General features: G+C 41.9%; 2 protein-coding genes across 5 annotated transcripts in view; one reads left to right on the forward strand and one right to left on the reverse strand.

Annotated features, from left to right (window-relative positions):
- hspbap1 (hspb associated protein 1) overlaps positions 1–18264 on the reverse strand; it is a 36772-nt gene extending 18508 nt beyond the window's left edge. The window contains exons 1-4 of one of the 4 annotated variants that reach the window (XM_024389674.2): positions 18146–18264; positions 16354–16422; positions 9013–9207; positions 3128–3315 (exon numbers count right to left, since the gene is read on the reverse strand). In XM_024389674.2, the coding sequence (XP_024245442.1) occupies positions 3128–3315; positions 9013–9207; positions 16354–16384 (414 nt within the window). In that variant the 5' untranslated portion in view covers positions 16385–16422; positions 18146–18264. Of the gene's footprint in view, positions 1–3127; positions 3316–9012; positions 9208–16353; positions 16423–17016; positions 17047–18094 lie in introns of those variants that run through there. The other 3 variants (XM_024389675.2, XM_024389676.2, XM_024389677.2) reach the window with 3 other exon arrangements.
- Positions 18265–18290: 26 nt separating this feature from the next.
- LOC112225590 (solute carrier family 49 member 4) overlaps positions 18291–25388 on the forward strand; it is a 95126-nt gene continuing 88028 nt past the window's right edge. The window contains exon 1 of the mRNA XM_024389678.2: positions 18291–18759. Within this exon, the coding sequence (XP_024245446.1) occupies positions 18465–18759 (295 nt within the window). The 5' untranslated portion in view covers positions 18291–18464. The remainder of the gene's footprint in view (positions 18760–25388) is intronic.

Genomic DNA, 25388 nt, shown 5'->3' on the forward strand with positions numbered 1-25388 from the left:
ATCTTGGCCAGGACACTCTTGAAAAATAGATTTTAAATCTCAATGAGCCCTTCCTGGATAAATAAAGGTTAAATAAAATACAAAAAATGTTTTTTTGTTTCCTTGATTATAGGATAAAGGTGCACTGTGTAGCATCCCTGTGTAGCACTGTGTAGGCCGTCATTGTAAATAAGAATTTGTTAACTGACTTGCCTAGTTAAATAAAGGTAAATAAAAGATTGTGTCATAATGTATCATTAATGTGACGACTGCTATTCATCGAATAATTAACGGTTTATAATTACGTGATTAAAATAATCGGGTAATCATTGACTCAGTAACCTGGGGCACCATGGGAAAAGTTTGTTTAATGAGTTTCCGTTTCCCAAATTAACTCAGAATATCCGAATATGGATTTTACAACTTTCACTAATGAATGAATTTCCTCTACAGTCTCATCCTGAATGTCACATAATTCGTAAATCTGCACAAACCCGGGTCTCACTAAATCCTCCCGTACCACACCAATTGAGTTGATTATTTATTTACTCACAAGCTAAATGATAGTGTAAAGATACACAAGCATACAGTCCAGGCTATTGATTAGAACGTAGTACAATGAAACAGGTCCCTAGCAGACCAACACAATTTGACACGTGTTACTCAAGATGGGGATTTAGAAAGAAAGAAAGCTTTGTGGGCCGAGTTCTGCTTAGTGAGAGACTTTCGGCCGACGTCCCGCTCTCAAGGTGGTCGTCTACTTCGGTCGCGGGTGTAAGTCTCTGATTGTCCACCAGATGTCACAATGTCCTTTTTCTTAGTAGTCGGTTTCCTTACCCTCGTTCTGTAAGAGGGGTCTTCTGAAGACGGCTAATCAGCCATGAAGATGGATCACCACTATTTTAAGAATGTGAAATGTCAGAATAATAGTACAGAGAATTATGTATTTTAGCTTTTATGTCTCATCACATTCCCAGTGGGTCAGAGGTTTACCTACACTCAATTAGTATTTGGTAGCATTGCCTTTAAATTAATTTCTAAGTTAAGCTACGTGAGAGATGTTCAGCCAACACACTGTTCTCAAACGTTTCGGGTAGCTTTCCACAAGCTTCCCACAATAAATTGGGTGAATTTTGGCCCATTCCTCCTGACAGAGCTGGTGTACGTTTGAGTTTATTTTATTTATACAGGGACAGTGCACATTAATCAAAGTTTCAACCGCAGTCCCTGGGCAGGTTATTAAAAACAATTACAATATAGACAATCATTAAGCAGTGAGCACACGCAGAGCAACATAGGACAAGCAAGACATAGCATACAGACAGAGCAACATAGAACAAGCAAGACGTAGCATACAGACAGAGCAACATAGAACAAAAAGCAGCAAGGCAAAATTCATAAAAGCAACAAAGTGTTTCCACACCTCACAAGCTACAGACAACAGACATAACTGAGTCAGGTTTGTAGGCCTCCTTGCTCGCACACACTTTTTCAGTTCTGCCCACACATTTTCTATAGGATTGAGGTCAGGGCTTTGATGGTCACTCCAATACCTTGACTTTGTTGTCCTAAAGCCATTTTGCCACAACTCTGGAAGTGTGCTTGGGGTCGTTATCCATTTGAAAGACCCATTTGCGACCAAGCTTGAACTTCCTGACTGATGTCTTGAGATGTTGCTTCAATATATCCACATAATTTTACTTCCCCATGATGCCATCTATTTTTTTAAATGCACCAGTCCCTCCTGCAGCAAAGCCTCCCCACAACATGATGCTGCCACCCCCGTGCTTTTTCCTCCAAACATAACAATGGTCATTATGGCCAAACAGTTCTATTTTTATTTTATCAGACCAGAGGATATTTCTCCAAAAAGTACAATCTTTGTCCCCATGTGCAGTTGCAAACCATTGTCTGGCTTTTTTATGGTGGTTTTGAAGCATGGCTTTCGACCTTCGTCTCTCCCGAGCCCGTACGGGAGTTGTAGCGATGAGGCAAGATAGTAACCACGAACAATTGGATACCACAAAATTGGGGAGAAAAGTAAAATAAAAAAAAATGAAAATAATAATAATGTTCCAACCGGAGAATTCCTGTGTCTGTAGAAAAGCAATGGAACGCAAGCTAACTTTCACATGACCGCGCGTCACGAGCTCGTGGCAATCTCCCAGACACCTGGCTCAATCCCCTCATTCGCCTCCACTTCACAGTAGAAGCCCCAAACAAAGTTCTAAAGACTGTTGACATCTAGTGGAAGCCTTAGGAAGTGCAACGTGGCCAATATCCCACTGTATCTTCAATAGGGAATGAGTTGAAAAACGACCAACCTCAGATTTCCCACTTCCTTGTTGGATTGTTCTCAGGTTTTCGCCTGCCATATGAGTTCTGTTATACTCACAGACATCATTCAAACAGTTTAGAAACGTCAGAGTGTTTTCTATCCAAATATACTATTTATATGCATTTGTTAGCTTTTATGGCTGAGTAGCAGGCAGTTTACTCTGGTCACCTTATTCATCCAAGCTACTCAATTCTGCCCCCCAGTCACCAAGAAGTTAACTCACATGTTTTATACCCCCGGGGCAAAAAGGGGCGTTTCCATCTTCATGGCAAGTTCTCTGGGGCGTATCTAGTTACGAGGCAAGGTATCACAATGTACTTTGATCTCAGACAACTAAAATTCACAGTTCATCTTTACAAAAACACGCTCTTTGATCTGAATATATTCTACACAAACGCACAGTAAGTAAACATCATGTACATATGAAAGCTCTTCAAGTTAATGTTTTCATTATAATGTTGTCTTAACTTTTAGTTACAAAAATGACATTGATTTTCATATTCCATCTATCGTTGTTACCACCAATTTGGCTGTTAAAATATATTGTCCCAAAGTCCATTTATTGCACGTTACCGTTCTGAGGTAGATTCTCCATAGACCCACCATTCATTGTAGTCCTCTACACTGAGAGGACAATGGATTTGTCTACTTGCCTTATGATTTACAATGAGCATGAGGTGTCATAAACCCCCCCCATCAATCTCTCTCGCCCACTGCGGGGGTGAGAGATGTCTCTGTAGGACTGTGATCCACTGTAACCTGACCCGAACAGTCATGACAAGTGTGTGTGTGTCAAACAGAGAGTGTTACCTCAAACATGGAGGGCTTTTCTTGAAGCAGCAGTGCAATGTATTTGTAGTCTGCATAGGCCCAGTACAGAGAGAGGGGGTAGTTCGAGAAACACCCCACATCTTCTGCACCAGTCTGACCCTCTGTCCAGGACTGAAACTCCTCCAGTTTGGCCTCCACATATGAGCATTGAGTCTCAAAAAGAGGTGCTTTGACATTAAAAAAAAGATAGAGGGACAGTTGGAGAGAGAGAGAAAGCCAAAGAGAGTGATAGAAAAGAGACAATGAAAGACAGACAGAGGAGAGAGAGAGAGAGACAATCATGATAACATGTAATGCGCTTCAATAAAGCTATTAAATCAATCAATTCCATGTCTAAACAACATTTTTAATCAAAAGACTATTATAAAGACTTGACATTTTATTTACACCCTGATTTCAATCATCTAGGCCTATTCTCTATTGGCTTCTCAATTTGATTTAGTCTGGTTGAACAATGTTTCAGTACCACGTGGCGGTATTCAAATGTATAATCAACCATGTTAAATTATACCTTGTCTGCTGTTGTCACAAATTATGTAGCTGTAATTGATTTAGCAGTCAAATTACCCCAGCTCCATATTATTGGAGGATACAGTCTCTATTGTTGCCCTTGAAATAAATGATCTCTTTAACATAGGCTACTGAAGGCTGGCAGACCAAGGGCAATATTTATGCTACCAAATGTACAAAGCAACTTTTATGGAGCTTTATTTAAGACCATATCCAACTGCAAAACTTGCCAGAGACGACTGGAGGAAGCTTGAGGTCAACTGTTCTGCAGCTGAACAATGACTAATAGGCCATTAACAATGGCTTGAAAACATTGGGAAGGCACAATATATCACCACCAAAGCAGAACTAAACTAAACATGGGCATACATTTGCAGTTTTCTACCATATTTTATTTGACCTTTATGAACATAAATTGTTATATACAACAGTAAACAACAAGGTCTTTGGTCCCAAAGAGGCAACTTATCAAGGAGAAATATTAACAACAACATAGCCATGCAGGATGCATAGCACAGTGCTCAATGGCTGACTGCACTTCAATTATGATGACTGGTGGAGTAGAATATCTTCATGACAAAGCCTAAAAAGTTTAGTGTACATTGCCTAAAGTTGTTAGTCTCAGCAGCTGAGGTGATACAAAGTACTCTGAAACACAATCAAAACTAACTGCAAATGCATCCAACAAGTTTGTAGAGTCAAAAGCTTGATGTAAATCATTGCATGCTAGGAATATGGGACCAAATACTAACATTTTGACTACTTTATTTATAATAGTTTTTAGGGGTGGCAATCATTTTGACCCCTACCTTTGAGAAAAAAAGTATTACTTGTTAAACAGTATTAGTGCCATACAATTAATATTATTAATGCCATACAACACTCCTTCCGTGGCCTCCAACTGCTCTTAAATGCAAGTAAAAGTAAATGCATGCTCTTCAACCGATCACTGCCCGCACATCTAGCATCACTACTTTGGACGGTTCTGACTTAGAATATGTGGACAACTACAAATACCTAGGTGTCTGGGTAGACTGTAAACTTCTCCTTCCAGACTCATATTAAGCATCTCCCATCCAAAATTAAATCTAGAATCAGCTTCCTATTTCGCAACAAAGCATCTTTCACTCATGCTGCCAAACATACCCTCGTAAAACAGACTATCCTACCAATCCTTGACTTTTTATTTATTTATTTATAATTTTTAATTTATTTCAACTTTATTTAACCAGGTAGGCTAGTTGAGAACAAGTTCTCATTTGCAACTGCGACCTGGCCAAGATAAAGCATAGCAGTGTGAACAGACAACACAGAGTTATACATGGAGTAAACAATTAACAAGTCAATAACACAGTAGAAAAAAAGAGAGTCTATATACATTGTGTGCAAAAGGCATGAGGAGGTAGGCGAATAATTACAATTTTGCAGATTAACACTGGAGTGATAAATGATCAGATGGTCATGTACAGGTAGAGATATTGGTGTGCAAAAGAGCAGAAAATTAAATAAATATAAACAGTATGGGGATGAGGTAGGTAAAATTGGGTGGGCTATTTACCGATAGACTATGTATTACTTTGGCGATGTCATTTACAAAATAGCCTCAAACACTTTACTCAGCTAATTGGATGTAGTCTATCACAGTGCCATTCGTCTTGTCACCAAAGCCCCACAAATCAAATCAAATTTGATTTGTCACATACACATGGTTAGCAGATGTTAATGCGAGTGTAGCGAAATACTTGTGCTTCTAGTTCCGACAATGCAGTAATAATCCAACAAGTAATCTAACTAACAATTCCAAAAAAAAAAGAAACTACTGTCTTATACACAGTGTAAGGGGATAAAGAATATGTACACAAAGATATATGAATGAGTGATGGTACAGAGCAGCTTAGGCAAGATACAGTAGATGGTATCGAGTACAGTATATACATATGAGATGAGTATGTAAACAAAGTGGCATAGTTAAAGTGGCTAGTGATACATGTATTACATAAGGATGCAGTAGATGATATAGAGTACAGTATATACGTATACATATGAGATGAATAATGTAGGGTATGTAAACATTATATTAGGTAGCAAGTGGCTAGTGATATATTTTACATCATTTCCCATCAATTCCCATTATTAAAGTGGCTGGAGTTGAGTCAGTGTGTTGGCAGCAGCCACTCAATGTTAGTGGTGGCTGTTTAACAGTCTGATGGCCTTGAGATAGAAGCTGTTTTTCAGTCTCTCGGTCCCAGCTTTGATGCACCTGTACTGACCTCGCCTTCTGGATGATAGCGGGGTGAACAGGCAGTGGCTCGGGTGGTTGTTGTCCTTGATGATCTTTATGGCCTTCCTGTAACATCGGGTGGTGTAGGTGTCCTGGAGGGCAGGTAGTTTGCCCCCGGTGATGCGTTGTGCAGACCTCACTACCCTCTGGAGAGCCTTACGGTTGTGGGCGGAGCAGTTGCCGTACCAGGCGGTGATACAGCCCGCCAGGATGCTCTCGATTGTGCATCTGTAGAAGTTTGTGAGTGCTTTTGGTGACAAGCCGAATTTCTTCAGCCTCCTGAGGTTGAAGAGGCGCTGCTGCGCCTTCTTCACGATGCTGTCTGTGTGAGTGGACCAATTCAGTTTGTCTGTGATGTGTATGCCGAGGAACTTAAAACTTACTACCCTCTCCACTACTGTTCCATCGATGTGGATAGGGGGGTGTTCCCTCTGCTGTTTCCTGAAGTCCACAATCATCTCATTAGTTTTGTTGACGTTGAGTGTGAGGTTATTTTCCTGACACCACACTCTGAGAGCCCTCACCTCCTCCCTGTAGGCCGTCTCGTCGTTGTTGGTAATCAAGCCTACCACTGTTGTGTCGCCCGCAAACTTGATGATTGAGTTGGAGGCGTGCGTGGCCATGCAGTCGTGGGTGAACAGGGAGTACAGGAGAGGGCTCAGAACGCACCCTTGTGGGGCCCCAGTGTTGAGCATCAGCGGGGTGGAGATGTTGTTGCCTACCCTCACCACCTGGGGGCGGCCCGTCAGGAAGTCCAGTACCCAGTTGCACAGGGCGGGGTCGAGACCCAGGGTCTCGAGCTTGATGACGAGCTTGGAGGGTACTATGGTGTTGAATGCCGAGCTGTAGTCGATGAACAGCATTCTCACATAGGTATTCCTCTTGTCCAGATGGGTTAGGGCAGTGTGCAGTGTGGTTGAGATTGCATCGTCTGTGGACCTATTTGGGCGGTAAGCAAATTGGAGTGGGTCTAGGGTGTCAGGTAGGGTGGAGGTGATATGGTCCTTGACTAGTCTCTCAAAGCACTTCATGATGACGGAAGTGAGTGCTACGGGGCGGTAGTCGTTTAGCTCAGTTACCTTAGCTTTCTTGGGAACAGGAACAATGGTGGCCCTCTTGAAGCATGTGGGAACAGCAGACTGGTATAGGGATTGATTGAATGTTACTACCCACCACTGTGACCTGTATGCTCGTTGGCTGGCCCTCGCTACATATTCTTCGCCAAACACACTGGTTCCAGGTCATCGATAAGTCTTTGCTAGGTAAAGCCCCGCCTTATCTCAGCTCACTGGTCAGCATAGCAGCACCCACCCGTAGCACGCACTCCAGCAGGTATATTACACTGGTCATCCCCAAAGCCAACTCATACTTTGGCCACCTTTCCTTCCAGTTCTCTGCTGCCAATGAATGGAACGAATTGCAACAAAAAAAAAATCAATGAAGCTGGAGTCATATCTCCCTCACTAACTTTAAGCATCAGCTGTCAGAGCAGCATACCGATCATTGCACCTGTACACAGGCCATCTGTAAATAGCCCACCCAACTACTTCATCCCCATATTGTTATTTATCTTTTTGCTCATTTGCACCCCAGTTTCTCTACTTACACATTCATCTTCTGCACATCTATCACTCCAGTGTTTAATTGCTAAATTGTAATTATTTTGCCACTATGGCCTAGTTATTGCCTTACCCCCCTAATCTTACTTCACTTGCACACACTGTATATAGACTTTTCATTTGTTTACTCCATGTGTAATTCTTTTGTTGTTTGTGTCGCATTGCTTTGCTTTATCTTGGCCAGGTCGCAGTTGTAAATGAGAACTTGTTCTCAACTTGCCTACCTGGTTAAATAAAGGTGGAAAAAAATCTAATAAATCTGAGCAATTGTATTAGTATAAATAAAGTAATTCCCAACTTTTTGGGGGCATACGATAAAGCCCAGTATTTTAATTATTTATTTTACACAGTCATTATTGCTGATCTTTATCAAGGGTGTCAATCATTTCAGACCCCACAGTACATACGGAAAGTACTCAGACCTCTTGACGTTTTCCACATTGGTTACGTTACAACCTTATTCTAAAATAGATGGAGAAAATAAATCCCCTCATCAATCTACACACAATACCCCATAATGACGAAGTGAAAACAGGTTTTTAGAATTTGTTGCAGATGTATAAAAAATTAAAATAACTTATTTAAATAAGTATTTAGACCCTTTGCTATGAGACTCAAAATTGAGCTCAGGTGCATCCTGTTTCCATTGATAATCCTTCAGATGTTTCAACAACTTGATTGGAGTCCACCTGTGGTCAATTCAATTGAATGGACATGACTTGGGAAGGCACACATCTATCTATATAAGGTCCCACGGTTGACAGTGCATGTCAGAGCAAAAACCAAGTTATGAGGTCGAAGGAATTGTCCGTAGAGCTCCAAGACAGGATTGTGTCGAGGCACAGATCTGGGGAGGGTAACCAAAAATGTCTGTGGCATTGAAGGTCCCCAAGAACACAGTAGCCTCCATCGTTCTTAAATGGAAGAAGTTTGGAACCACCAAGACTCTTCCTAGAGCTGGCTGCCCGGCCAAACTGAGCAATCAGGAGAGTACTCAGGATTGAGGGAAAGATGAACGGAGCAAAGTACAGAGAGATCCTTGATGAAAACCTGCTCCAGACTGCTCAGGACCTCAGACTGGGGCAAAGGTTCACCTTCCAACAGTACAACGACCCTAAGCACACAGCCAAAACAATGCAAGAGGGGCTTCGGGACAACTCTCTGAATGTCCTTGAGTGGCCCATTCAGAGCCCAGACTTGAACCTGAACGAACATCTCTGGAGAGACCTGAAAATAGCTGTGCAGCGACACTCCCCTTTCAATCTGACAGAGCTAGAGAGGATCTGCAGAGAAGAATGGGAGAAACTCCCCAAATACAGGTGAGCCAAGCTTGTAGTGTCATACCAAACGTGCATAAGGGGTAGGGGCTGTATGACGTGCATAGGGGGTAGGGGTGCATGACGTGCATAGGGGGTAGGGGTTGGAGTCGTTTCTGCACTGGGCCGTTCTCTTACTCTTCTTTTCATGCTGTCTCCTTCCCATTCTGAACCGGACAGCCTTCCCTCCAAGGCATCGTGACAGGTGGTCTACAGTCCAGAGGAGCACTGGCCAATCACAGGTAATGTTGAGGAAGACAGCAGGCCTCTGGAGAGATCCCAGGATCTTCTGGATCTCTTCTGGGCTGAAGGGCTTGGGGGTCATAGCTGAGCCTGAGGATAACAGGTAAACAGGGTCAGGAGAGAGGTTAATTAATACAATTATTATTCGCTAGTTGCCCAAATTCTATGTGATTTGGGTCTGACACACTTGTTGCCACATAGCCAAAATTTTAATGAAAGGCGACATGAGGAACGTTCTGATTGCCTGTCATATGCATCATCAGATCAAATGATCTTAAAAGGTAATTATACAATGGATGCTGAATGCCGATTGGTTAAAACCGCATTCCAGCCAGTGTCTATTTCATAAACAGATTTACTGTTCCATCTGACTGCACAATCCACTGTCATCAGCACAGCCAGGCAATTTATAAACTTGATCTCCACTATAAAAAGCGTCTAGACATTATCTCACATTTCTTTTAGACATTTTGTTTAACGGCGGAGATTTGTATAAACCTTGCTGACTGTCTCACCGACATTTGCAACATTGTTCTGATATTTCAATTTGATCTCCAGATGTCCCATAGTAATGAATGTGTCGGAAGCCGAGATGAGACAGGCAGACAGCTTTTCTCAGCCAGTCGAAATCATGAATCAGCATAATTTGTATTGATATGTACAAAGAACTATAAATAGAAAACATGTAAAACAAAATTAAGTGCAACTAGTTTGCAGTCTTTCCAGCTTCAGTTTGTGGTGATTGTGTTAGCTGTGTTGTTGGCTAGCTCCTCTGAACAACAGTGTCCTGCTTCAGTTTGAAGGGATTGTGTTAGCTGTGTTGTTGGCTAGCTCCTCTGAACAACAGTGTCCAGCTTCAGTTTGTGGTGATTGTGTTAGCTGTGTTGTTGGCTAGCTCCTCTGAACAACAGTGTCCAGCTTCAGTTTGAAGGGATTGTGTTAGCTGTGTTGTTGGCTAGCTCCTCTGAACAACAGTGTCCAGCTTCAGTTTGAAGGGATTGTGTTAGCTGTGTTGTTGGCTAGCTCCTCTGAACAAAAGTTTCCTGACGAGAGAGTACATTTTCTATGCAAGGTGAAATCGTGCATGATTAGTTCATTGTTATGGATGTATCAAAATTGTATTTGTCACATGTGCCGAATACAACAGGTAGACCTTACCGTGTAATGCTTACTTATAAGCCATTAACCAACAATGCAGTTAATTTTTTTTAATAGATTTTTTATTTCACCTTTATTTAACCAGATAGGCCAGTTGAGAACAAGTTCTAATTTACAACTGCGACCTGGCCAAGTTAAAGTAAAGCAGTGCGACACAAACAACAACAGAGTTACACATGGAATAAACAAACGTACGGTCAATAACACAATAGGGGGAAAAAAGTCTGTATTCAGTGTGGAAATGGCGTGAGGTAAGGCAATAATTATAAGCCATAGTAGTGAAGTAATTACTATTTAGCAAATTAACACGAGTGATAGATGAGCAGATGATGTGAAGTAGAAATACTGGTGTAAAAAAGAGCAAACAAGTAAATAAAAACAATATGGTGATAAGGTAGGTTAGATTGGATGGAAAATGTACAGATGGGCTGTGTACAGCTGCAGCTATCGGTAAGCTGCTCAGATAGCTGATGTTTAAAGTTCGTGAGGTAGATGCGTCTCCAACTTCAGCGATTTTTGCAATTCTTTCCAGTCATTGGCAGCAGAGAACTGGAAGGAAAGGTGACCAAAAGAGGTGTTGGCTTTGGGGATGACCAGTGAGATATACCTGCTGGAGTGCGTGCTATGGGTGGGTGTTATCGTGACAAGTGAGCTGAGATAAGGCGGAGCTTTACCTAGCAAAGACTTAGATGACCTGGAGCCAGTGGGTCTGGCGACAAATATGGAGTGAGGGCCAGCCAACGAGAGCATACAGGTGACAGTGGTGGGTAGTATATGGGGCTTTGGTGACAAAACGGATGGCACTGTGAGAGTGCATCCAATTTGCTGAGTAGAGTGTTGGAGACTATTTTGTAAATGACATCGCCAAAGTTGAGGATCAGTAGGATAGTCAGTTTTATGAGGGTATGTTTGGCGGCGTGCGTGAAGGAGGCTTTGTTGCGAAATAGGAAGCCTTATTCTAGATTTAATTTTGGAATGGAGATGTTTAATATGAGTCTGGATGGAGAGTTTACAGTCTAGCCAGACACCTAGGTATTTGTAGTTGTCCGCATACTATACAGTGGGGCAAAAAAGTATTTAGTCAGCCACCAATTGTGCAAGTTCTCCCACTTAAAAAGATGAGAGGCCTGTAATTTTCATAATAGGTACACTTCACCTGTGACAGACAAAATGAGAAAAAAAAATCCAGAAAAATCACATTGTAGGATTTTAAATGAATTTATTTGCAAATTATGGTGGAAAATAAGTATTTGGTCAATAACAAAAGTTTATCTCAATACTTTGTTACAGTGCCTTGCGAAAGTATTCGGCCCCCTTGAACTTTGCGACCTTTTGCCACATTTCAGGCTTCAAACATAAAGATATAAAACTGTATTTTTTTGTGAAGAATCAACAACAAGTGGGACACAATCATGAAGTGGAACGACATTTATTGGATATTTCAAACTTTTTTAACAAATCAAAAACTGAAAAATTGGGCGTGCAAAATTATTCAGCCCCTTTACTTTCAGTGCAGCAAACTCTCTCCAGAAGTTCAGTGAGGATCTCTGAATGATCCAATGTTGACCTAAATGACTAATGATGATAAATACAATCCACCTGTGTGTAATCAAGTCTCCGTATGAATGCACCTGCACTGTGATAGTCTCAGAGGTCTGTTAAAAGCGCAGAGAGCATCATGAAGAACAAGGAACACACCAGGCAGGTCCGAGATACTGTTGTGAAGAAGTTTAAAGCCGGATTTGGATACAAAAAGATTTCCCAAGCTTTAAACATCCCAAGGAGCACTGTGCAAGCGATAATATTGAAATGGCAGGAGTATCAGACCACTGCAAATCTACCAAGACCTGGCCGTCCCTCTAAACTTTCAGCTCATACAAGGAGAAGACTGATCAGAGATGCAGCCAAGAGGCCCATGATCACTCTGGATGAACTGCAGAGATCTACAGCTGAGGTGGGAGACTCTGTCCATAGGACAACAATCAGTCGTATATTGCACAAATCTGGCCTTTATGGAAGAGTGGCAAGAAGAAAGCCATTTCTTAAAGATATCCATAAAAAGTGTCGTTTAAAGTTTGCCACAAGCCACCTGGGAGACACACCAAACATGTGGAAGAAGGTGCTCTGGTCAGATGAAACCAAAATTGAACTTTTTGGCAACAATGCAAAACGTTATGTTTGGCGTAAAAGCAACACAGCTCATCACCCTGAACACACCATCCCCACTGTCAAACATGGTGGTGGCAGCATCATGGTTTGGGCCTGCTTTTCTTCAGCAGGGACAGGGAAGATGGTTCAAATTGATGGGAAGATGGATGGAGCCAAATACAGGACCATTCTGGAAGAAAACCTGATGGACTCTGCAAAAGACCTGAGACTGGGACGGAGATTTGTCTTCCAACAAGACAATGACCCAAAACATAAAGCAAAATCTACAATGGAATGGTTCAAAAATAAACATATCCAGGTGTTAGAATGGCCAAGTCAAAGTCCAGACCTGAATCCAATCGAGAAATCTGTGGAAAGAACTGAAAACTGCTGTTCACAAATGCTCTCCATCAAACCTCACTGAGCTCGAGCTATTTTGCAAGGAGGAATGGGAAAAAATTTCAGTCTCTCGATGTGCAAAACTGATAGAGACATACCCCAAGCGACTTACAGCTGTAATCGCAGCAAAAGGTGGCGCTACAAAGTATTAACTTAAGGGGGCTGAATAACTTTGCACGCCCAATTTTTTAGTTTTTGATTTGTTAAAAAAGTTTGAAATATCCAATAAATGTCGTTCCACTTCATGATTGTGTCCCACTTGTTGTTGATTCTTCACAAAAAAATACAGTTTTACATCTTTATGTTTGAAGCCTGAAATGTGGCAAAAGTTCGCAAAGTTCAAGGGGGCCGAATACTTTCGCAAGGCACTGTATATACCCTTTGTTGGCAATGACAGAGGTCAAACGTTTTCTGTAAGCCTTCACAAGGTTCTCACACACTGTTGCTGGTATTTTGGCCCATTCCTCCATGCAGATCTCCTCTAGAGCAGTGATGTTTTGGGGCTGTTGCTGGGCAACACAGACTTTCAACTCCCTCCAAATATTTTCTATGGGGTTGAGATCTGGAGACTGGCTAGGCCACTCCAGGATCTTGAAATGCTTCTTACGAAGCCACTCCTTTGTTTCCTGGGCGGTGTGTTTGGGATCATTGTCATGCTGAAAGACCCAGCCACGTTTCCTCTTCAATGTCCTTGCTGATGGAAGGAGGTTTTCACTCAAAATCTCACGATACATGGCCCCATTCATTCTTTCCTTTACACGGATCAGTCATCCTGGTCCCTTTGCAGAAAAACAGCCCCAAAGCATGATGTTTCCACCCCCATGCTTCACAGTAGGTATGGTGTTCTTTGGATGCAACACAGCATTCTTTGTCCTCCAAACACGACGAGTTGAGTTTTTACCAAAAAGTTATATTTTGGTTTCATCTGACCATATGACATTCTCCCAATCTTCTTCTGGATCATCCAAATGCTCTCCAGCAAACTTCAGACGGGCCTGGACATGTACTGGCTTAAGCAGGGGGACATGTCTGGCACTGCAGGATTTGAGTCCCTGGCGGCGTAGTGTGTTACTGATGGTAGGCTTTGTTACTTTGGTCCCAGCTCTCTGCAGGTCATTCACTCTGTCCCCCCGTGTGGTTCTGGGATTTTTGCTCACCGTTCTTGTGATCATTTTGACCCCACTGGGTGAGATCTTGTGTGGAGCCCCAGATCAAGTGAGATTATCAGTGGTCTTGTATGTCTTCCATTTCCTAATAATTGCTCCCACTGTTGATTTCTTCAAACCAAGCTGCTTACCTATTGCAGATTCAGTCTTCCCAGCCTGGTGCAGGTCTACAATTTTGTTTCTGGTGTCCTTTGACAGCCCTTTGGTCTTGGCCATAGTGGAGTTTGGAGTGTGACTGTTTGAGGTTGTGGACAGTTGTCTTTTATACTGATAAGTTCAAACAGGTGCCATTAATACAGGTAACGAGTGGAGGACAGATGAGCCTCTTAAAGAAGAAGTTACAGGTCTGTGAGAGACAGAAATGTTGCTTGTTTGTAGGTGACCAAATACTTATTTTCCACCATAATTTGCAAATAAATTCATAAAAAATCCTATAATGTGATTTTATGGATTTTTTTTCTCATTGTGTCTGTCATAGTTGAAGTGTACCTATGATGAAAATTACAGACCTCTCCCATCTTTTTAAGTGGGAGAACTTGCACAATTGGTGGCTGACTAAATACTTTTTTGCCCCACTGTAAGTCAGAACCGTCCAAAGTAGTGATGCTAGATGGGCGGGCGGGTGCAGGCAGCGATCAGTTCAAAAGCATGCATTTAGTTTTACTAACGTTTAAGAGCAGTTGGAGGCCACGGAAGGAGAGTTGTATGGCATTGAAGCTCATTTGGAGGTTTGTTAACAGTGTCCAAAGAAGGGCCAGATGTATACAGAATGGTGTCGTCTGCGTAGAGGTGGCTCATGGAATCACCCGCAGCCAGAGCAACATCGTTGATATATACATAGAAAACAGTCTGCCCGAGAATTGAACCCTGTGGTACTGCCATAGAGACTGCCAGAGGTCCGGACAACAGGCCCTCCGACTTGACACAGTGAACTCTGAGAAGTAGTTGGTCAACCAGGCGAGGCAGTCATTTGAGAAACCAAGGTTGTTGAGTCTGCCGATAAGAATACAGTGATTGACAGAGTCAAAAGCCTAGGCCAGGTCGATGAAGACGGCTGCACAGTACTGTCTTTTATTGATGGCAGTTATGATATCGTTTAATACCTTGAGTGTGGCTGAGGTGCAACCGTGACCAGCTCGGAAAAGAAGGTACGGTGGGATTCAAAATGGTCAGTGTTCTGTTTATTACTTTAATAATGACTTTAGAAAGGCAGGGCAGGGTGGATGTAGGTCTGTAACAGTTTGGGTCTACTGTCACCCCCTTTGAAGAGGGGGATGACCACGGCAGCTTACCAATCTTTAGAGATCTCGGACGATACAAAAGAGAGGTTGAACAGACTGGTATTACAGGTTGCAACAATGACTGTGGATAATTTTTAGAGAGGGTCCAGATTTTGTAGACCAGCTGATTTGTACAGGTCCAGGTTTTGCAGTTCTTTCAGAACATTTGCTATCTGGATTTGGGTGAAGGAGAAGCTGAGGAGGTTTGGGCAAGTAGCTGCAGGGGGTGCGGAGCTGTTGGCGGTGTTGGGGTAGCCAGGAGGAAAGCATGGCAAGCTGTAGAGAAATGCTTATTGAAATTCGATTATTGTGGATTTATCATTGGTGACAGTGTTTCCTAGCCTCAGTGGGCAGCTGGGCAGCTGGGAGGAGGAGCTCTTATTCTCCATGACTTTACAGTATCCCAAAACGTTTTGGAGTTAGAGCTACAGGATGCAAATTTCTGTTTGAAAAAGCTAGCCTTTGCTTTACTGACTGTGTATTGGTTCCTGATTTCCCTGACAAGTTGGATATCGTGGGGACTATTCAACGCTAGTGCAGTCCTCCACAGGATGTTTTTGTGCTGGTAGAGGGCAGTCAGGTCTGGAGTGAACCAAGGGCTATATCTGTTCTTAATTCTACATTTTTTGAAAGGGGCATGCTTATTTAAGATGGTGAGGAAATTACTTAAAGAATGACCAGGCATCCTCTACCGACGGGATGAGGTCAATATCCTTCCAGGATACCCGGGCCAGGTAGATTAGAAAGGCCTGCTCGCTGAAGTGTTTTAGGGAGCATTTGACCGAGATGAGGAGTGGTCATTTGACCGCAGACCCATTACGGATGCAGGCAATGAGGCAGTGATCACTGAGATCCTGGTTGAAGACAGCAGAGTGTATTTGGAGGGCAGGTTGGTTAGGATGATATTCATGAGGGTGCCTGTGTTTATGGATTTGGGGCTGTACCTGGTAGGTTCATTGATAATTTGTGTGTCCAGTGCACAGCTGGGGGCAGAAGGTGGTCTATAGCAGGTGGCAACGGTGAGAGACTTGTTTCTGGAAAGGCAGATTTTTAAAAGTAGAAGCTCAAATTATTTGGGCACAGACCTGGGTAGTAAGACTGAACTCTGCAGGCCATCTCTGCAGTAGATTGCAACTTCGCCCACTTTGGCAGTCCTATTGTTTTGGAAAATGTTATAGTTAGGGATGGAAATTTCAGGGTTTTTTGGTGGCCTTTCTAAGCCAGGATTCAGACACTGCTAGGACATCCGGGTTGGCAGAGTGTGCTAAAGCAGTGAATAAAACAAACTTAGGGAGGAGGCTTCAATTCTTAACATGCATGAAAACAAGGCTTTTACAGTTACAGAAGTCAACAAATGAGAGCACCTGTGGAATGGGAGTGGAGCTAGGCACTGCAGGGCCTGGATTAACCTCTACATCACCAGAGGAACAGAGGAGGAGTAGGAGTAGGATAAGGGTATGGCTAAAGGTTATAAGAACTGGCCGTCTAGTAAGTTCGGAACAGAGAGGAAAAGGAACAGGTTTCTGGGCGAGGTAGAATAGATTCAAGGCATAATGTATTGATTTTAAGAAAAACATTGGTGTTTATGATTAGGTACACGTTGGAGCAACGACAGTCCTTTTTCGCGAATGCGCACTGCATCGATTATATGCAACGCAGGACACGCTAGATAAACTAGTAATATCATCAACCATGTGTAGTTATAACTAGTGATTATGATTTAAGTTTAATGCTAGCTAACAACTTACCTTGGCTTCTTACTGCATTCGCGTAACAGGCGGGCTCCTCGTGAGGCAGGTGGTTAGAGCGTTGGACTAGTTAACCGTAAGGTTGCAAGATTGAATCCCCCCAGCTGACAAGGGGGATTTCGGCCAACTCACCCTTCTAATTTCCTTAATTTTGTGGCTAGAGTCAAATACTTTCTGTGGCACACACTACTGATCAACATGAGCTACCAAAATGATTCTGAAGTGTGCCAGGCCTTACAGTCCCAAGATAGAAGGCAAGAAAAAGGCCTTGCCGAAATCCTCCCCACCCCCTTCTAATTTCCTTAATTTTGTCACTATAATCAAATAATTTCTGTGGCACACATCAGTCAAATACTTTATATAGAACAAACTTCACGCCAGGATAGGCAACCTAAATTAATAATTAACGTATGTGTGTTACATTAAACATAGAGGGAGTAAAATGTAGGCAAGCAATAAACATTTCACAACTACTTGTCGAATAAGACATGGGAGAGATGAAGAATTTTGGCAAAGAGATTTATTTATAGACTAATACACTATAAACAAATGGCCAAACCGAAAACTGGAGACATTACTAGTGCCTCCCCCGCGATCAAATCGCCATAAAAAAAAAATGAAACGCAGCTTAACGGGATCATTGACAGCTGCCTTGAAGGACACACATAAAAAATGCCTTCTACTACGAAGATCAGTGAAATATAGGCTAAACTGACAACAGAGTGCACAAGCAACAGAGTCCATCAAGCAAGTCGCAGTAATGAAGAATTGCGTGTGTGCGCGTTCACGCGAAACAGGGGAGAATTCTGACTGGGGGAGATTTTCGGCACAACACCGGTTCTCTACTTCGTCTCGGGCCAACAACACCCGTACCAATATCCTCCAAACACTGGCTTCTCGGGCATTATCACTTAACCAGAGAGACTCAAACAAACACACATATTACAACTCTATTGTGACAACAGCATAGAAGACAATTGATAATAAAAGAATGACACATATCTAAACTCTCACCACACTTCACGAAAATAAACCTAAGTATGCAGCTTGGCAAGCACAGCAATAATTTGGGGCTCACCTTTCTTTACACGTCCACGAACAAATCAGAGAGGAAGTAAACAAAACTCACGTGAGCGACTTTTTCCCAATAATACCGTAATGTTAAACTAGGGGGCCATTCCGACTCAATAAGGGCTGAAAATCCCGTTCACATCTATTGAGGAAGGGACCAACATGGATGACAACGGGTTTAAGTTTCAAAATTGTGACCACTTCCGTTCAGGCATGCGCAGTGCAGTTTGATTTGTTGCAGCGACATGGGTTGTTATTGTTTCTCTGGGCAACTGATATTGAAGTTACATACATTTGTTGCCATTGTGTAATCGAATATTGGACATCGCGCGCGGATTAAGTCACTGCTGAACGAACGCTACGTTGTATGACATGCGATGGGTGCTGCATCGAGCACCGAGGGCGAAAGGGAACCACTTATTTTTCCTCCTAACCCCGAGACGAGCATTCAGCCAGTTTACAGCCGAGTCTACGGGAGAAGATGGCTGGTTCTGACTCTATTTTCTTTATTGGCGTTCATGCAAGGGATGGTATGGAACACTTGGGGCCCAATTCAGAACTCTGCCATTCACGCGTACGATTTCGCCAAATCTGACATCGCCGTGCTGGTTCTGTGGGGACCAGTAGGGTTCACCCCTTGGCTGCTATTTATGTGGCTGATGGACAAGAAAGGTGAGTTGTTTTGTTCGAGGTGGCAGTACGTCTTTACAATTGTATGTCCCCATTGCCAAATTATATTTCCCCAGGGTTGTGTCATTGCATGCTGCAGCGACTTGGGAATTGTTGACGTATACATCATGGGGAAAAAAGGAGAAGGTATTGATAACTAGATATCATAGGTCATAATTGATTGCCGTTTTTTTATCCAATCAACCATAAGAATGGGAAACAAACATTTCCCTCAACGTATACACAACATCTGTTGAAATAACTGGCCTAGTTTAATTTTGGTGGGCCTATGTTGAGATAAGAATAGTTAAGATATACATCCAGTCCAAAGACTACCTTACATTATTAAACTATGAGAAAGGGTCTGAAAACCAGGTAAACAATCAAAATAATTCCCTGTATTTACATCTGTCATCTCAATGAAAAATCACATGAATTTCACGTGATCACAAGTGAAGTGTTTCAAAAACACGTTTTCATGTAATGTTATGTGAAGTTAATGTGATGACAACAGTAAAGCAACATGTGAGAACATGAAACTGCACAAGATCACATGTGAAGTGTTCCACATTTGAAATCATGTGTTTTTTTTTCCCTCACCGATTGTCTGACACACAGAAAGAACATAATGCTTCTGTCTTTTCAGTAAGTTCAAGTCTTTTGTTGTAGTCATTATGATCTAGCCATCACAAAATAACATGTTCCTATACGAAATGGTGACTGACTGGCTGCCTAGTGGAATTTGTGCTGCCGGCCACTTATGTGTTATTTTGTGAAATTGTGAAATCTCTTTCATTGAGCTCTCAAACAACAGTCAAGTATTGTTTACTGACAGTTAAAGTAACACTCAGAAGTGCTGCCTACCAGTCATGCCTGCTAATCACCAAACCAGTTCCTCCACATCACCTGTTAAAAACAGTTACCATCTAACACCCTGACCACACTATCAGCTGACAAAAACAGTTACCCATCTAACACCTGGACCACACTATCAGCTGTTTAAAACAGTTACCATCTAACACCTGGACCACACTATCAGCTGTTTAAAACAGTTACCATCTAACACCTGGACCACACTATCAGCTGTTTAAAACAGTTACCATCTAACACCTGGACCACACTATCAGCTGTTTAAAACAGTTACCCATCTAACACCTGGACCACACTATCAGCTGACAAAAACAGTTACCATCTAACACCTGGACCACACTATCAGCTGTTTAAAACAGTTACCATCTAACACCTGGACCACACTATCAGCTGTTTAAAACAGTTACCCATCTAACACCTGGACCACACTATCAGCTGACAAAAACAGTTACCCATCTAACACCTGGACCACACTATCAGCTGTTTAAAACAGTTACCATCTAACACCTGGACCACACTATCAGCTGTTTAAAACAGTTACCATCTAACACCTGGACCACACTATCAGCTGTTTAAAACAGTTACCATCTAACACCTGGACCACACTATCAGCTGTTTAAAACAGTTACCATCTAACACCTGGACCACACTATCAGCTGTTTAAAACAGTTACCATCTAACACCTGGACCACACTATCAGCTGTTTAAAACAGTTACCCATCTAACACCTGGACCACACTATCAGCTGACAAAAACAGTTACCATCTAACACCTGGACCACACTATCAGCTGTTTAAAACAGTTACCATCTAACACCTGGACCACACTATCAGCTGTTTAAAACAGTTACCATCTAACACCTGGACCACACTATCAGCTGTTTAAAACAGTTACCATCTAACACCTGGACCACACTATCAGCTGTTTAAAACAGTTACCCATCTAACACCTGGACCACACTATCAGCTGACAAAAACAGTTACCATCTAACACCTGGACCACACTATCAGCTGTTTAAAACAGTTACCATCTAACACCTGGACCACACTATCAGCTGTTTAAAACAGTTACCCATCTAACACCTGGACCACACTATCAGCTGACAAAAACAGTTACCCATCTAACACCTGGACCACACTATCATGAGTTTAAAACAGTTACCATCTAACACCTGGACCACACTATCAGCTGACAAAAACAGTTACCCATCTAACACCTGGACCACACTATCAGCTGTTTAAAACAGTTACCATCTAACACCTGGACCACACTATCAGCTGTTTAAAACAGTTACCATCTAACACCTGGACCACACTATCAGCTGTTTAAAACAGTTACCATCTAACACCTGGACCACACTATCAGCTGTTTAAAACAGTTACCATCTAACACCTGGACCACACTATCATCTGTTTAAAACAGTTACCCATCTAACACCTGGACCACACTATCAGCTGACAAAAACAGTTTCCCATCTAACACCTGGACCACACTATCATGAGTTTAAAACAGTTACCATCTAACACCTGGACCACACTATCAGCTGACAAAAACAGTTACCCATCTAACACCTGGACCACACTATCAGCTGTTTAAAACAGTTACCATCTAACACCTGGACCACACCATCAGCTGTTTAAAACAGTTACCCATCTAACACCTGGACCACACTATCAGCTGACAAAAACAGTTTCCCATCTAACACCTGGACCACACTATCATGAGTTTAAAACAGTTACCATCTAACACCTGGACCACACTATCAGCTGACAAAACAGTTACCCATCTAACACCTGGACCACACTATCAGCTGACAAAAACAGTTACCATCTAACACCTGGACCACACTATCAGCTGTTTAAAACAGTTACCATCTAACACCTGGACCACACTATCAGCTGTTTAAAACAGTTACCCATCTAACACCTGGACCACACTATCAGCTGACAAAAACAGTTTCCCATCTAACACCTGGACCACACTATCATGAGTTTAAAACAGTTACCATCTAACACCTGGACCACACTATCAGCTGGCAAAAACAGTTACCCATCTAACACCTGGACCACACTATCAGCTGTTTAAAACAGTTACCATCTAACACCTGGACCACACCATCAGCTGTTTAAAACAGTTACTATCTAACACCTGGACCACACTATCAGCTGTTTAAAACAGTTACCATCTAACACCTGGACCACACTATCAGCTGTTTAAAACAGTTACCATCTAACACCTGGACCACACTATCAGCTGGCAAAAACAGTTACCCATCTAACACCTGGACCACACGATCAGCTGACAAAAACAGTTACCCATCTAACACCTGGACCACATTATCAGCTGACAAAAACAGTTACCATCTAACACCTGGACCACACTATCAGCTGACAAAAAAAGTTATCCATCTAACACCTGGACCACACTATCAGCTGACAAAAACAGTTACCATCTAACACCTGGACCACACTATCAGCTGTTTAAAACAGTTACCATCTAACACCTGGACCACACTATCATGAGTTTAAAACAGTTACCATCTAACACCTGGACCACACTATCAGCTGACAAAAACAGTTACCCATCTAACACCTGGACCACACTATCAGCTGTTTAAAACAGTTACCATCTAACACCTGGACCACACCATCAGCTGTTTAAAACAGTTACCATCTAACACCTGGACCACACTATCATGAGTTTAAAACAGTTACCATCTAACACCTGGACCACACTATCAGCTGACAAAAACAGTTACCCATCTAACACCTGGACCACACTATCAGCTGTTTAAAACAGTTACCATCTAACACCTGGACCACACCATCAGCTGTTTAAAACAGTTACCATCTAACACCTGGACCACACTATCAGCTGACAAAAACAGTTACCCATCTAACACCTGGACCATACTATCAGCTGACAAAAACAGTTTCCCATCTAACACCTGGACCACACTATCAGCTGCAAAAACATTTTATTTGACTCCTTGGAAACGTACAAAAGCAAATAACATATACAGCATATGAAAACAAAGGGCACCTGTCATAAGTTTGTGGTTAGTTAGTCATCTAGGGACATCTCATGACAGTCTCTTTTAAAACAAAAGATGAAGTGGCTATTGGGTGTTACATAGTAAAGGCCATAACAGTGTCATATCGTTCATTGTGTTTCGTAACTTTATTCATTCGGGCAAATACTAACTTCCTCTTCAATCGAGTTTTCACTTAGACTTGCATTGTTGTCAATAGGAGTTTAGGATTTACAACCTCTAAGTCAATAAAATCCCTTGAAATGTAACTCTTTAAAAGCATGTGTTAATCTGTAGCATGATTTGGTCTGTGGCCCATGTGGAGCAGTGAGGTACACTGCTCCACATCCAAAATGGCACCCTATTCTCTATATAGTCCACTGCTTTTGACAAGAGTCTGTGGGGTTTAAGGATAGACTGCAGGCGTAGAGATGAGGCTTAGCTGTTACTAAGGTGAAATATGCTTGCTGCTGGGATTTCTCTTACCACCATTTTAAAAAATGCTGATGATCTCTTCTCCTCTCTGGCATCTGAAAGGTGACATACAGAATCCATCATATATGACCCATCTGTGGAATAGGCTCCTGTAATATGCTTAAGTAGAGTGGAGGGCACACATGCTGAGGGTGGCAGAATGTGTCAGAGAAAGGAGATCACTTGTTGGAAGTTTGCGTTACAAAGTTGTGTGTTGTGGTGCATCTGATTTTCTGATTTTCTAAGTCAACATGTTTAAATCCATAAAATCCTGCCAGACATTGATTTTCAGAGACCCCTCAGGGATGTACATACAGGCATGTACATGTTGGTATGTTTCTCTGCAAAAACAGTAGCTATGCAGTAACCTTCAAAGGATGGTGTGCCTGACTCAAATTAAGGAGATGATTTCCTAATCAAGTTATAATCCGGCATGACAAGTCACACTTCTTCTATTTCTACCTATTACACTCAGTTGGAAGTTTCAGTTTCTGGTTTGTTTTGCTGCTGGGTGATTCCTCACAAAACTAGAACCAAGTAAGACCACGATTTTGGGAGATTTTTACTAAATGTACTGATTAGGACGGACCTTTTGGAGTAGCGATTGTTGACATATATTTGTAAACCTAAAGCATAATTGAGAAATAATTAATTCAAGTTGGAATATTTGTGATATTTTGACCTTCCCCAGGTCTCTCATATGATGCTTTACCGCTTGCTCTGTAATATGAGTAGTATTTTGATTTCAATAATCAAAATCTAAAACAATAAACTAGCAGAGAACTTTAATATGCCTGTAGAGTATATTATGTTCAACAATTATATAGAAAAATTAGTAAAATCAAAATGTTTATATTTAACCATTAAGCAGACTCCTATTAAGCATCTCCAATCCAAAATTAAATCTAGAATCGGCTTCCTATTTCGCAACAAAGCATCCTTCACTCATGCTGCCTAACATACTCTCTTAAAATGTACTATCCTACCGATCCTTGACTTCGGCGATGTCATTTACAAAATAGCCTCCAACACTCTACTCAGCAAATTGGATGCAGTCTTTTACAGTGCCATCTGTTTCCTCACCAAAGCCCCATATACTACTCACCACTGTGACCTGTATGCTCTCGTTGGCTGGCCCTCGCTTCATATTCGTCACCAAACCCACTGGCTCCAGGTCATCTATAAGTCTTTGCTAGGTAAAGCCCCGCCTTATCTCAGCTCACTGGTCACCATAGCATCACCCACCCGTAGCACGTGCTCCAGCAGGTATATTTCATTGATCACCCCCAAAGCCAATTCCTCTTTGGGCCGCCTTTCCTTCCAGTTCTCTGCTGCCAATGACTGGAACGAATTGCAAAACGCACTGAAGCTGGAGACTCATATCTCCCTTTAACTTGACGCATCAGCTATCTGAACAGCTGAACAGATCATTGCACCTGTACATAGCCCATCTGTAAATAGCCCATCCAATCAACCTCATCTCCATATTGTTGTTTATTTTATTTCTATTTTTTTTCTCCTTTGCACCCCAGTATCCCTATTTGCACATTCATCTTCTGCACATCTATCACTCCAGTGTTTATTTGCTAAATTGTCATTATTTCGCCACTGCAGCCTATTTATTGCCTTACCTCCCTAATCTTACTTCATTTGCACACACTGTATATAGACTTTTCTATTGTGTTATTGACTGTTTGTTTATTCCATGTGTAACTCTGTGTTGTTTGTGTCGCACTGCTTTGCTTTATCTTGGCCAGGTCGCAGTTGTAAATGAGAACTTGTTCTCAACTGGCCTATCTGTTTAAATACAGGTGAAATAAAAAATATGGACAATATACCATGGCTAAGGGCTGATGCAACGCGAGTGCCTGGATACAGCCCTTAGCCGTGGTATATTGGTCATATACCCCAAACCCCCGAGGTTCCTTATTGCTATTATAAACTGGTTACCAACGTAATTAGAGCAGTAAAAATAAATGTTTTGTCATACCCGTGATATACTGTCTGATATACCACGGCTGTCAGCATTCAGGGCTCGAACCACCCAGTTTATAATTGTCAATATTCATAAATGTATCTAAGGAATGTGTTTTTGAAATCAAAATACTACTCATATTACAAAGCTTTTTAGCACCTTTTACATTTTTAAAAATGTATTATTCATATTTTTGTTTTACCTTTTATTTAACTAGGCAAGTCAGTTAAGAACAAATTCTTATTTACAATGATGGCCTACACCGGCCAAACCCGGACGACG

Source organism: Oncorhynchus tshawytscha, linkage group LG26, assembly GCF_018296145.1.
Source record: "Oncorhynchus tshawytscha isolate Ot180627B linkage group LG26, Otsh_v2.0, whole genome shotgun sequence".
Classification (NCBI taxonomy): domain Eukaryota; kingdom Metazoa; phylum Chordata; class Actinopteri; order Salmoniformes; family Salmonidae; genus Oncorhynchus; species Oncorhynchus tshawytscha.